We start from the raw sequence: 15176 nt of genomic DNA on the forward strand, positions 1-15176 counted from the left end.
ATGACCCAGTGAGTGCTTCTACAAGAGCAGTGTGAAATTTCAAGATCCTATATTCTCCTCCTCTTTTTCTTTAAACGATCTCATAAAGTTGCCCATCAAACATTAGAAAATGAAGTCAATTTTCTAATTCTTAAATTTCCAAAACTTTGTTAAAGGAGTGATAAATGTATTGAAGATTGGGAATCAAAGTGTGGGCGTGGTGTATTGAATAATTAGGGCAGCTGCCGTAGTTCATGGCAAAACTGGAATCACTTGGATGCAAGCTATGCATTTGGAGAAAATAACACACATTCATTTCTGTCTTTTGGCAAGTATCATGTGAGCAGCTGTTAAGTGGTGTGATTGCAGGTCATTCACTATTCCCTTGAAACATTTAATAATCCGAAGAAAAGCCCTGAAGAATTACTACTAATGGACGATCTGGCAATCCACACTACAAGACCATCCTATTAATTCCATTTTTTTCTCAGTAAGCTTCCAATAACTTTAGAAAGACAGCAGTTCCAGCAATTATGGAGGAAGCCCCCATTTTCTTTCCCATTCTAACTTATTCTTATGTCTGCTCCCAAAGATTTACAGGGTAGAATCAATATTAATGTAGTTTGTAGCTTGAAATGCCACTGAAAATGGGGTGGGAGAGTGTTCAGAACTCTGCATACTGGGCCATTTTTGTATTTCAAATACTGGAATACAGGCTTTTCAAATGATCGGAAAACAGAATAGCGAAAAAAGAATCCCTAGAGAGTGTTTCCCGAGAGCTTTTCTCCAATTATATTTTGTTGCTATTGCAAATATGAGCATCTCGCATGCAGTAAACTGAAATGAATCTGATTTCTACATTCATATCCAATCATATGAATGTGAGAGCAGTGGAGGACTTTTAAGATGCAGATTAAATGTTAGTGCTAAATTTGGGAGAAGGCTGTGGATAAGAAAGATTTAAGGATGTCCCATGATGTCATATTTGAGAAGTGAATGATTTTGGTAACAGAATTCTGGATAGGAGAAAAGAAGTTGTGTGTTGTGACAATGAAAGGGCTTTTTTTTTTTGCATGTCAGAAGCAACTTGAGAAACTGCAAGTCACTTTTGGTATGAGAGAATTGGCCGTCTGCAAGGATGTTGCCCAGGGGACGCCCGGATGTTTGATGTTTTACCATTCTTGTGGGGTCTTCTCTCATGTCTCTCATGAAAGGGCTGAGATAAAGTTACAGTTGATCGGCGGAGTATTTCCTTGCCCAGAGTTCACAAAACAGATTTTAATGGGTTGTGTGGAGGAAGAGGAAAAGAAATGATTTGACACTAAGTGAACTCTATTTCATGTAATACAATTATGACACTTTGATCCCACTTTATCTGCCCCAACTGCATTTTACAGAACTTTAGGATTTGTAATTTGGTGAAATAATAGAGTTCTCAGGCAGAGAATTTAAATACTCCACAAAATTACAGATCTATGAATTCCATACTTGGTTACTTCCCATTTGGACTACTGTAAGTAAGTAAGTAAGTAAGTAAGTAAGTAACTTTATTTTTATACTGCGCCTCCATCTCCCTGCAGGAACTCGGGGCAGCTAACATGGGGCCAAGCCCAGATAATCATAATGAAGCCATGGAAGGTAAGGTGACAAAAAGCATTATAATTTGGTAAAATAAAAGAGATCTAAGCATGAGGCAAAAACAAAATAGTGAATGGACAATAAGGGAAAGCTTCAGGCCTGATACAAATGTTGATGTTGTCATACATTTGATATGATAAAACTGTGATCGAGGTGACCCCCCCCCTAGGACTTTGTAAAAGATAGTTCAAAAATCAAGACTTTATGTCCTATATTTCATATATTTATAGCAGAAGGTGATAGAGATTTTTTACTGGAGTTTACTGTGGTTTGCTAAAAATCTCTGCACAAAAGGTGTTTGACCTTTTAGCCTGAGGCAAGAGATAACAACTTCCTTAATCCTTTCCTTAAACAGTGACAAAATCATTCCCTTTTGTTTACCCAGACAAAGGAGTTAGCAAAGGAAAAAAGCCAGTTTTAAACCGCATGCTTTACAATCTTTTCCTTTGGATTCTGGATTTCGTATGAAACTTTATGAACTCTAGACCTTTGGGTGGCTGGGAGTGGGCAATATGATTTCTGATTCTATGAATGTATTCCTATATGTCTCCCTTCCCAAAATGCCTCATATATGAAAAATAGAGTGACTGAGGTTTGACTCAGCTACGTGCAGACAGCCCCCCCCCCCCCCCCGGATGGGCTGGAGTGCCCTGCCCAGAGGAGATTATCACCTACCCTTGCATGGACAATTATTTGGGCTGTTCCCCCTTCTGAGTTCGGAGCAGGCCATCAGAAGGAAAAATGGCCCACCCTTCATCCGCACAATTATTCAGGAAACAGCTCTCCCTTTGTCAATAAACCAGACCAGCGTGTCAGACAAATATGTAGATTGGACATATTGACTCATCCATCCTTTTCATAATCTGCTTGGCTGTCCATTAATCGCTGCTCAGCCCGCCCCTTGTCCCTGATTGGTAGACTGTAGGAAGCCATCTGATTGGGGGGATTTCGAGCCACCCAGTCAAAGAGCCAATCAGAGTGGAGCTGGGCGGGGAAAGGCGGGGAGGGAGATTTGAATTGCTCCGCCTGTCTTTTTGCTTATAAAAATTGCTGCAATGTATTATGTGACATGTCATCACTGCGAGCGATTGCGTCTTGACATCCGCGTCAGCTGACTCGAAATAAAGACAACTCGGTTCTCTCTCTTCAAGATTTGGGTGAGATTATTGTGGGAAATAGGGTTTTAATTTGCAGTGCCCCCACTGGCCAGGATCGAATCCTGCAGTCAGAGGGCATCGGTTCGTCCCTGCTCCAGGGACGAACCCTAAATTTGCTCGACAACAAAACTCTGATTAGAAAAAAGTTATTCCTTTGCTTTTGGATATATGGTATTTTCAACGAGACTGCAATGTGATACATAAAACAGCAAGGGTAAGATGACACAGTTGTTTCAAATCAGACAGTTGAAATTTTAAGATGACTTTAGATGTTTTCCCACCAGTGTTGTTATTGAATGTAAAAGACCCTCCCGATCCAAAATATTGAATTGATCATTATGCTGCTATGAGGCCTTCTGCGAGTTAATGCAGCTGGGGATCTATGATTTAATGAATTTCAAGAATGGAAGATATCCAGCAGCAGCCACAAGCATCCAGAAAACTCCATGACCCCCATCCCAATTATCTATAGCTCTCAGTAGAAGAATTAACCGTATCTCGTCTTCCTCCCGGCTCTCTTTGACTCATTGTTTTTCCTCGGCCACTCACTTCCCCATTCCAGCCTTTTCCCGGGCAGGAGCCTTTTCTAGCCTCCACGGAGAGACCACTCTCGCAGCCTCTTCCTCCACACTGATGCCCTAACATGTCACCTTCAGGGGTTGTAACAGGCTCCAGGAGCCCCAAGGTACCCACTAGTCTTTCCTAAACTTGGCTGAAAGGGAACTACAGGATCCATTACAAGGACCGGCAGTCCTCTGTATAAGCCATATGGATATATTAAGCTACTTTCCTCTTGACATAACTGATCCCCGGAAGGGTTATGTCCCGCTTCCAAAGACAATGCCATTCCCTTCATTGTTTCCCTAGCCACTGACTCATTTAATCCTCCCAGGATGGACAATCTTTCTCTGCCATGGACAAAACAGGAAACAATACTGGAGTTCTTTGTTTATCCTATTCTGGGACCCTCATAATCCAATCATAGGACCATTGGAGCATGATGGAGCCATGCCTGGCTTCTTCTCCTCTGAGGCCATGGCACTGGCTGTTGGGATGGCATCATCTGCTTTTGGGCTTAGGCATGGTGGATTCATGCCTGCCTCTTCTTTTCTACCTGTCACAGCCAGCAGTTCCAGTAGTCTGTCTGGCCTATCCTAAGCCTTCAGCAGAAGCAGACATTTCCCAACATTTAGAGCAATCTAGTGAAGGGTTGACCATGCCTCCTTCTGTGAAACGGGGAAGATATCCCAGGTCTGAGCACCAGCTGAGACCTTAGAATAAACAGGCTTCAGAGGAGCTGCTCTGAGCAGCAGACAATGTTGTATTCTTGCTCTGGATCCTTGTTCTGCTGCCTCTTGGTTTGTTTTCAAGAATTCTTGTCATTTGACTTCTGGACTCTGGCCTGACTTTGTTGTATTCTTGCTCTGGGCCCTAGCTTTGCTGCCCCTCAGTTTGTTTTCAAGAACTCTTGGTGTTTGACTTTTGGACTCTGACAAAATGAGATTTCCGACTTCTGAACCTTGTTTGTTGTTACCCCTGATCCTGCTGCTTTAATGACCACTGGCATTTCTGACTACATATTGTGACCTTGGCTTTCCTTTGCTCCTGACTTGACTCTGTTCACTGGCTTGACTTTGGCTTCTTGGACTTTGAATCTTTGAATCTTGCCATTCCCTCTTAGTTGTTTGGATTTCGTGCTTCTGATTTTGGACTTGACTTGTGGCTATCCCAGCCTGTTCTTCAAAGACTTCTTGGCTTTGGATTGTTGACTTAGGCTGGTTTAGTCCTTTCTGCGGTTTGTTTTGGACTAAGTTTCTGAAAAAGTGGCATGATTACGACATTCCCTCTGAGGGCAGGGCAGTGGTAGTTGGGATAGAGGGATGTCCTTTTGCTTGCTTTTGGGTCTAAGTGTGACGGCGGTACTGGACTCTTCTTCTTTTCTTCTGAGGCCAGGGCAGCGGCAGTTGCAATGGAGGAAGATCTTTTAATCTGCTTCAAAGCATAGGAATAATGGAGCAGTGCCTGCCTCTTCTTCTTCATTTTTGTCACATCTTCTTTTAATTTTTCCCTGTTTATTTTTAAATGTATATGCTGCGATTCTCGGTCCTTTTTCCTGATGAATGGGCTCTATAGCCACAAGGATGGCATTGCAAGGCAACCACTTCTGGTAAAATCAAACTGCAATTGGTTTTAAAACTACACTATTGCCTTTTTTTATAAGATAAAGAATACAGCCTGTAATCATCTTTCCAAATTGGTCATTACCAAAGTTAATGGTCTGTTTATTAGTACATCAACCTTGGCTTTGCCTCATGCCATTAATTAAACAAATCTGTTATTAACAACTGGTAGCCATGCATTTGAAGGAAAGTGGGGGGACAGTAATGCTTTGATAATTATGGTGCAGTTAAAGAAATATCTTGGCACATCAATCACATTTGTGCTGGCAGTATTGCAAATACACAGCAGATCTGGGTTTAAAACAATGTCACCCAGCTAGTTCATGGTAGGTGAAAAACAGATAAAATAACATAACATAATTGAAAGAAGAGTGGAGATAAAACTAATAGGCAAAAACTAATTTATTATAGGCCTGCAGCCATGGGTCTTTGTTAAAGGCAAGTGGAGTGAATCCTATTATTTTATTATAACCTAGTGGTATGCTTTTGTATGGAATTGCTGTTTGTTTTGTGTAGTTTCATTCGTTTTGTCTCATTTTCGTATTTGTTCCCACTAACAAAAATGGGGCGCCTATACAAACAGAATTTTCATCTGGCTTACGAAAAAAACAACATTTTTGGACTATTGGCTACAATGGGAGGAATTCCAAGGCTCACACACCCACTTGGTTTTTGGGCTAGAGGGGTGAAAATTGCATTTCGACTCCTTTAAGCCCACCAACTTTTAAAACGTTTGGATCTTCCCCAGAGTACTATTGTTATTAATAATATTCTTATTATTAACACCCATTGGCACACATGAACTGTCATGGGGAAACAGCCCTCTCTCAGACTCAGCTTAGGTTCCCAGAATAACTATGTTGTTGTTGTTATTATTATTATTATTATTATTATTATTATTATTATTATTATTAAGACCCATAGGTACATATCAGATGTAAAGGGGAAGCACCCCTCTCTCAGACTCAGCTTAGAGTCCCAGAATAATTATTGTTATTAATATTAATGTTAATATTATTATTAACACCCATCCGTACACATCAGCTGTAATGGAAAAGCAGCCCTTTGTCAGTACCTGCTTATTGTTATGGGGCCGAAATGAAAGGAAAACGAAGCAAGCACGATGACTGTGTGGCTTTCATTTTTGTGTCGCCTCACGTTTCCTACGAAAATGTCATTTGTTTTGTGTAGACCAGGGGTCCCCAAACTAAGGCCCGGGGGCCGGATGCGGCCCATCAAAGCCATTTATCCGGCCCCCACAGAACAAGGGCAGAAGGGGGTTGGGCTAAATGACCCAAGGGGTCTCTTCTTCTCTTACAACCCTTATTATTATTATTATTATTATTATTATTATTATTATTATTATTATTATTATTATTAACATTGAGGCTGGGTGGCCATCTGTCAGGGGTGCTTTGCTTGTGCTTTCGGTGCACAAAGGCAGAAGGGGGTTGGACTAAATGGCCCAAGGGGTCTCTTCCAACCCTCTTCTTTATTATTGTTGTTGTTATTATTATTAGTATTAGTATACATATATACAATATAATTTACAATAATATATAATATTATAATATATTGAATATGCATATAATATTAATATTATTTTGAAATACAATATAATACTAATAATACAATATAATAATATTAATTATATATTATATATTAAATGTAATATTACTAATAATATTACAATATATTTATATGGTACACTATAGTAATTGATTGCCAGTATTGTGTTATGCTAATAATATAATGTATGTAAATTTAATTTGTAAGCCGCTCTGAGTCCCCTTCGGGGTGAGAAGTGCAGGATATAAATGTATTAAATAAATAAATAGTATTCATTATTATTGCTCGGTGGCCAACTATAGTCCGGCCCTCCAACGGTCCGAAGGATCTTGAACTGCCCCCCTTTTTAAAAAGTTTGGGGACCCCTGGTGTAGACGAATGGTTGAAACGAAACGATAGCACGAAGGAAACAAAGGAAAAATTAGTGCACATCTCCATTATAACCACAGTTTTAGGGAAGTGAGGCAGTAGGTTTTATGCTAGTGTGGAGGCTCCTTCTTTGGAGGCTTTTAAGCAGAGGCTGGATGGCTGTCAGGGATGCCTTTAATGCTATTTTCTTGCTTCTTGTCAGGGGATTGGACTGGATGGCCCACAAGGTCTCCTCCAGCTCTATGATTCTATGTCAGTGGGGTTATAAAATCACTCCACGTTTTGCAGAGTTATAAGGAACCACATTGAACATATTTGCAAGACAGGTCTCAACACCTTGGACCTCTTTATAATATGATTTAAAACCTGGAGTGCATTTACCACCAAACTGACATAGGAGCCACACGTTACAGGTTATCCTCAGAAAATGATTCAAAATTGAACAGAAAATTCTTATTGTAAAAGGTAAAGATTTCCCCTGACGTTAAGTCCAGTCATGTCTGACTCTGGGGGTTGGTGCTCATCTCCATTTCTAAGACGAAAAGCCGGCGTTGTCCGTAGACACCTGCAAGGTCATGTGGCCAGCATGACTGCATGGAGCGCCGTTACCTTCCCGCCGGAGTGGTACCTATTGATTTACTCACATTGGCATGTTTTCGAATATTTATTTTTTTTACACATATAAATTGGGAATGGTATGCAGAGCCTTGAAATTTGTTATTAAAACTCGAGGAATATGCATAGTTTACCCCCCTCCCCTCTATATTTGATAATTCTGGTTCATTAATGTAGTTTGACATTGCTGTAGTTGCCATGGCTCATGGCTCAAGCCTGGGAGATGCAGTCATCACTCATCATCCACTGATGGAAACTGCCCTGAGTCCCCTCGGGGAGATAGGGCGGTAAATAATAATAATAATAATAATAATAATTATTATTATTATTATTATTATTATTATTATTATTATAGAAACGGTCTAAGTGGTCTTGAAAGGGCTTGTTCAGTGATAGATCCTGTCATGCCACGAGGAGGCAGAACATTACCTGCTGTCCTGTCCCTTTAAGATTCTAAAGGGGCGGAGCTTAGCCTTGGCTCCTGCCAGCCTGAAATGGCAGTTATTTTTTGTCAGTTAGATTTTGTCAGTTGGTCAGGCACTGGAAGGAAGTGTAGGAAGCAAAAGGGATCACAGAAATTCATTTAGTTAAGCATGGAGGCAGAACACATCCAGTGCCTGCAAGATAGAGATTAGGCCAATAGACATGACAGCTCTTCTATGTTGTTCTACTGTTCAAAACTAGCAGGACAGCAGCTTTTTCATTTGTGCATCTTGTCTTCTGTTCCACTCAGTTCCAATCCAATCCACCCTGAGTTCTCAGTCCATCCAGCCCCTTGCCTGCACTCATACATGAATCCCACAGGGAAATTGTACTCCCTTAGGCATTGTTTTCCTCTTTAAAATGATTGCAGGTGGTAACTTCCTTCCATCAGCTGTAATGGCAAGCATTATGGTGCAAGTCTAATATTAGCATACTCACATTAAAACTGATGCTGCCAGCTACACTGTAGAATTAATACAATTTGACACCACCTTAACAGCCATGGCTCAATGCTATGGCATTCTGAGATTTATAGTTTTGTGAGATATTTACCCTTCTCTGTCAGAGTTCTGGTGTCACAAGAAACTACAAATTCTAGGATTTCATAAGATGTAGCTATTGAAATTAAACTGGTATCAAACTGCTATGATTCTGCAGTGTGGATGGTTTCTGTGGCTGGATCTACATTACTGTCCAGAATCCAATTCCTTTTGCTTACCTCAAGAAGCAATTTGAATTCATATGGTACAGTATACCTGTTCAAAAGCTAGGATGCTGCACCAGTTTGCCTTTGTCTAAGCATGCTGGGAGGGTATGATTCACCCCTCCTCTCTCTCCTAAACCTCTTTCCAAGGGGCTGTCCAGGCAGTACCTTTATCCCAGGAGCTCCCGCAGCAAACAGGAGGGTGGCCCAACACTGTTCTCTGTCAACCCGGAAGCAATCGCTACATAAGGCAAAAAATGTGAGACTTACAGATGCAGGAACATCATGGTTTTTAGCCAAATATCTTTGCATGTCTGTATGTCCCTCCAATTGGACATCACAGAATTTTTTATCTGGGTTTGTCTGAGGACATTTCGTGTGACATCCTATGTATACAGGAAACACACAGAGACATCACAATGAGAAGACCAAAAATTCTTGGAATGCAACTGGCAGTGGAACGACCTCACAGGCAATATGGCAGTGCCATTTTTGTACGATCTGGTGTAGCAATCTCTGCAACTTCCCTCACAGAAGCGAACAACATTGAAATCCTATCTGTGGAACTTGATAGTTGCATGGTGTCATCACTCTATAAACCACCTGGGGCTGATTTCTATTTTACGCCCTCAACCAATTGCCACAATCATGAAGCCCATTTTGTTGTGGGAGATTTCAATAGCCATAGCTGTGTCTGGGGCTATGACGAAGATGATAGAAATGGCGGAGCAGTTCTAACGTGGGCCGACAATAGCAGAATGAGCCTCCTCCATGACAGTAAATTACCACCATCTTTCAATAGCGGCCGATGGAAGCGTGGTTATAACCCTGATCTGATTTTTGTAAAGGAAAGCATAAGCCACCAATGCACCAAAAGGGTATTAAACCCAATACCCAGGGCCGGCCGGAGATATTTTTTAATGGGAAGCGGGGGTGCTGAAAAGCGCCCCCGCCACCCGCGCCCTGGCCCCGCCCAGCGTGCCCTGGCCCCGCCTCCCACGCTGCGTGGGAGGCGGGGCCAGGGCGATTAGTGAGGGGGGCGGGGCCACAGTTGGCCCCGCCCCCGCCCAGCGTGGCCATTTTGCCCTTAGTAACAAACTAAGGGCAAAAATGGCTTATCTGGCTGTGCGCATGCGCACAGCCAGATAAGCCATTTTTGCCCTTAGTTTGTTACTAAGGGCAAAATGGCCTAGGTGTGCTGTGCGCACGCGCACAGCACACCTAGGCCATTCGGGCCTGACTTCCTGGTCGCGGCCGGCGACCGCCCGGGCGATCGCCGGCCGCGACCAGGAAGTCAGGCCCGAATGGGCTATCTGCGCTGTGCGCACGGGCACAGCGCAGATAGCCCATTCGGGCCTGACTTCCTGGTCGCGGCCGGCGATCGCCCGGGCGGTCGCCGGCCGCGACCAGGAAGTCAGGCCCGAATGGCCTAGGTGTGCTGTGCGCGTGCGCACAGCACACCTAGGCCATTTTGCCCTTAGTAACAAACTAAGGGCAAAAATGGCTTCTCTGGCTGTGCGCATGCGCACAGCCAGAGAAGCCATTTTTGCCCTTAGTTTGTTACTAAGGGCAAAATGGCCTAGGTGTGCTGTGCGCACGCGCACAGCACACCTAGGCCATTCGGGCCTGACTTCCTGGTCGCGGCCGGCGACCGCCCGGGCGATCGCCGGCCGCGACCAGGAACTTCCTGGTCGCGGCCGGCGATCGCCCGGGCGGTCGCCGGCCGCGACCAGGAAGTCAGGCCCGAATGGCCTAGCTGTGCTGTGCGCGTGCGCACAGCACAGCTAGGCCATTTTGCCCTTAGTAACAAACTAAGGGCAAAAATGGCTTCTCTGGCTGTGCGCATGCGCACAGCCAGAGAAGCCATTTTTGCCCTTAGTTTGTTACTAAGGGCAAAATGGCCTAGCTGTGCTGTGCGCACGCGCACAGCACAGCTAGGCCATTCGGGCCTGACTTCCTGGTCGCGGCCGGCGACCGCCCGGGCGATCGCCGGCCGCGACCAGGAAGTCAGGCCCGAATGGCGCCCCTAGCAGCCAGCGCCCGAGGCGGCCGCGTCCGCGGCCGCCTAGTAACAACCGGCCCTGCCAATACCTAACACACAACACAGACCAATATGCTGCGTAGCATATGCAGCTGTAAGACCAAAAAGTGTCCCATTCCGCAGAAGATATAACTTCAATAAAGCTAACTGGACAAAGTTTACAGAGACCATGGAAGCTGCTATTTCTGATATAGAACTTTCTATAGAAAATTATGACCTGTTTGTAGAAGCTGTGAAAAGATCCTCAAGGCTCTCAATCCCTAGAGGCTGTCGCACAAGCTACCTACCAGGCCTAAACGAAGAATCGCTAAATCAGCTACAGGAATATCTCAGACTCTTTCAAGAGAATCCATACAGTGATGGGACTATAGCAGCATGTCAAAAACTATCTACAGCCTTAGCTAATGCTAAGAAAGACCGTTGGATAGAGCTGCTTGAGAACCTTGACATGTCCAAGAGTAGCCGAAAAGCCTGGCAACTGCTGAGACACCTGGATAGTGATCCTGTGGTCAACCATGGACACGCAAACGTGACACCAGACCAGATAGCTCACCAGCTAATTCAGAATGGGAAAACCAACCACAGTAGAATAAAGATGAAAATCAACGGGGTGCCAGAACTTGAAACCCACTAGTTGTCTTCTCCTCTAAACCTGAAAAAACTTAGAGAAGCCATCAAGCGATGTAAGACTAGTAAAGCACCTGGCCTAGATGACCTGATGATGGAGCAAATCAAACACTTGGGCCCCAAAGCTGAAAACTGGCTTTTGAAATTCTACAATCAATCCTTGGCACACAAACAGATTCCCAGAGCATGGAGGAAAACTAAGATCATTGCCATTTAAAAACCTGGTAAAGATGCCTCCAATGCCAGGAACTATCGACCAATCTCCCCCTTATGTCATCTATATAAAGTCTATGAGAGGGTGCTATTAAATCGACTAGGACCTGTTATCGAACCCAAGCTTATTCCACAACAAGCAGGTTTCAGACCAGGGAAAAACTGTACAGGTCAAATTCTTCATCTGACTGAGCATATCGAGGAAGCCTATGAGAAAGGCTGCATTACGGGAACAGTTTTTGTGGACCTTACGGCAGCCTATGACACGGTGCAACATAGAAAAATGCTGCATAAAGTCTACCATATTACCCGGGACTTTGATTTTACAAAAACTGTCCAGACCCTCCTAGAAAACCGCAGCTTCTATGTGGAGTTTCAGGGCCGGAAAACAGATGGAGGAGGCAAAAGAATGGTTTACCCCAAGGCAGCGTTCTTGCACCAACCTTATTTAACATCTTCACGAACGACCAGCCACAACCACCACTCACAAAGAGTTTTATATATGCTGATGACCTTGGCCTCATAACACAAGCGAAAGATTTTGAAACAGTTGAAAAGCAACTCACTAATGCCTTGAAAGACCTCTCCAGCTACTACAAAGAGAACCACCTGAAGCCTAATCCTGCCAAGACACAAGTGTGTGCTTTCCACCTACGTAACCGTGAAGCCAACAGGAAACTGAAAGTTACTTGGGAAGGCCAAGGGCTCGAACACTGTTTCCATCCTAAATATCTTGGTGTCACCTTAGATCGAACATTAACATATAGGAAACACTGCATGAACACCAAGCACAAAGTAGCTGCACGCAACAACATCCTGCGGAAACTGACTGGCAGCTCATGGGGTGCAGACCCACAAGTAATAAGAACATCAGCCCTGGCCTTGTCTTTCTCAACTGCTGAGTACGCCTGTCCTGTCTGGCAAAAGTCTGCCCATGCAAAGCAGGTGGACATAGCACTAAACGAAACACGCAGAATAATCACAGGATACCTTAAACCTACACCTGTTGATAAACTCCACAAGTTAGCTGGCATTGCCCCTCCTGACATGCGACGGGAAATTGCTGCTAACGGTGAGAGAAATAAGGTTGAACGCTGTAAAAGCCACCCACTGCATGACTATCAGCCTCCTCCCACCAGACTCAAATCAAGGAAGGGCTTCATGAGAACCACCACTCCTCTTGATGTTCCTCCAGCAACAGCAAGGGTGTCCCTCTGGGCAGCTAAACCTGGCAATTCTAACTGGATGGCCCCCCATGAGGGTCTTCCTCCAGGGGCAAACCAAGAATGGGCAACTTGGAAGTCCCTGAACAGACTCAGAAGTGGAGTGGGCAGATCTAAAGACAACTTGGCAAGGTGGCACTACCTGGAGGAATCCTCCACCTTGTGTGACTGTGGAGCAGAACAAACAACTCTGCATATGTATGCTTGCCCACAATGTCCTGCCTCATGCACGGAGGAGGAGTTGTTTAAAGCTACGGACAATGCGGTTGCTGTTGCCCGTTTTTAGTCTAAAACGATTTAGTTGCTTGTGATTTCCTTTTTTTTCCATCATTTTAAAATGTATTTGTTATGCAATGTTTTTGACACGAAATAAAATCTGGGTTTGTTTCTGATTAGACGATTCCTAAAAAGAAGGTGACACTTGAGGAGAAGGCAAAAACTTTGTCCTGAAAAGAGGAACTTCGTCCTTTACCTGTTTAATGAAGTTTGTGGCAGAAAATGAATTTCCTGGGGTGGAACTGATATCGAGCTATTTTTTGTTTGGAATTCCCTTCTAGAAGGGAATTCCTGCTCCTCTCCCGGCCGTGGGTCCGTGGATTCTGGCAAGGAGGGGAGCCGCTACAAATCAAGGTTTTAGCCAGAAATTCTCACCCTCAGACGTGAAGAAAGAATACCGAGTTGTTTTTATTCAGCTGAATAAGATGACAGTCTGCGATCGTTCGTCAAGAAGTCATGACATACATTTTCAGATCAACCATTTTATAACAAAAATATGGGAGGCGCAGATTGAATTTCACGCTACACATTTCCCCGCCCTCCTATGCGCCGATTGGTCCTTAAAATGGCGGCGGGAACCCTTGTCCAATCATAGGGCTCCCTAGCCTCGGGGTCCCCCCACCAATCAGGAATGAGGAGGTGGGCTTATCTAGGAACAATGGACTTGCTGGGGATTGTACAGATGTACAGATGTGTGAGGTGACAGCAATGGAATCCTTTCTGATCCCACCACACACAGTTACCACCAATTATAAAAATGTCTTGATGATGATTTTAACTATATTATTCTATGTTTTAACTATCTTCTTCGCTGCCACCAATGGAGGAGATGTCAGGCAGATGGCACTTATTCTTTTTATGCTTTCTTTGTTTATTTTACTTCAGATGGTGATGTTGCTTAACTTAGTATATGATTGTGACAGAGACTTAGATGGAATAAAAATCAAAACAAGTTTATTGCATGTACAGAGTTTAATGGTTTCTATAGCTTTTTAAAGGCACTTAGATTAATGGTTACAAACAGATGTGAGGTGTTCCAACTTTCAAAATACTTCTTTCTCCAAAACTAAACTAGAACCTGATCCACTTGGATCCACTGGGATTAACTTCCCCTAATCCACAGCCTCTATAAATAATAGGCTTGCTCAAATAATTCGTTTTCCCCGTTACCCGTTATTAATTCGTTATTTTCGTTTGTTTTGAAGCTATATACGGCATTGGTTGTCCACACGTCTGGATATCGCGGTTTCGAACCGCGATTGGCCGTTTTCCGTTATGGCGCCTTTTTTTTCGTTTTTAAAAAATGCTTTTGCAAATCACCCAAACTTGTTTAAGTGCACTGGGGGCAACCTAGCGTGTTGTTTGCACCTTGTGGCCAATCAGAGACCACGTTAAACCGGGGGGGGGGGGGGGGCTGGTAGGACGTCCTGAATGAAAAGAGCGTGCACTCAGCCTCGTGGCTCATTCGCTCCGGGATTCTGAAGAGGGTGGAAGGGAGTTTCTGGGCAGGCAGGCAGGCAGGAAACATTGCTGCGTCACAGCCTCCTTGGCTGTTTTTGAGCTAGAGCTGAGCTAGGCTAAGGCTACAGAAGACCGGGAGAAAACTTTGGGTGGGTGAGTTTGGGAGGTGTGGGGAAACTGTTGGGTGTTGCTTTTAAAATTTTTTGCAAAGGGCCTGTGGGTGTTTTTTTCCTCACGAGATTGGCGTTTTCAATTTTCCCACACGGCCAGCAATTTTTCTGCTGCGCCATTTTTTCTGTTGCGGGCGGGGTGGGCATTCTTCTTCCTTTTTTAAACGCTAAAGGGTTTTTGGAAACAAGGGAGCCTGGTGATTTGGCCCTTGCCTCATGCAGGGCTGTTTTCTCCGTGCCATGGTCGCTTTCTGTGAATAAAAAGCCAACTTTGGCAAAAAGAATTGCACCTCCCATTGTCCTTTTGAGAACTAAAACTCCTTCTTGGGAAACAAGGGACCCACTTTTGCCCTTTCACTGCTCAAAAAAGGCAATTTGTCCCTGCCAGGGTCGCTTTCTGTGAATCAAAAGCCACCTTTGGCAAAAAGAATTGCACCTCCCATTGTCCTTGGGAGCACTAAAACTCCTTCTT

General features: G+C 44.0%; 1 protein-coding gene across 2 annotated transcripts in view; it reads left to right on the forward strand.

Moving 5' to 3' along the window:
• LOC103280222 (translation initiation factor IF-2) overlaps positions 1–15176 on the forward strand; it is a 55227-nt gene that overhangs the window by 15815 nt on the left and 24236 nt on the right. For both annotated transcript variants that reach the window (XM_062957026.1, XM_062957027.1), the window contains exon 2: positions 1560–1617. In XM_062957026.1, the coding sequence (XP_062813096.1) occupies positions 1560–1617 (58 nt within the window). The remainder of the gene's footprint in view (positions 1–1559; positions 1618–15176) is intronic.

This window comes from Anolis carolinensis, chromosome 6 (genome assembly GCF_035594765.1).
Source record: "Anolis carolinensis isolate JA03-04 chromosome 6, rAnoCar3.1.pri, whole genome shotgun sequence".
In the NCBI taxonomy this organism is placed as follows: Eukaryota; Metazoa; Chordata; class Lepidosauria; order Squamata; family Dactyloidae; genus Anolis; species Anolis carolinensis.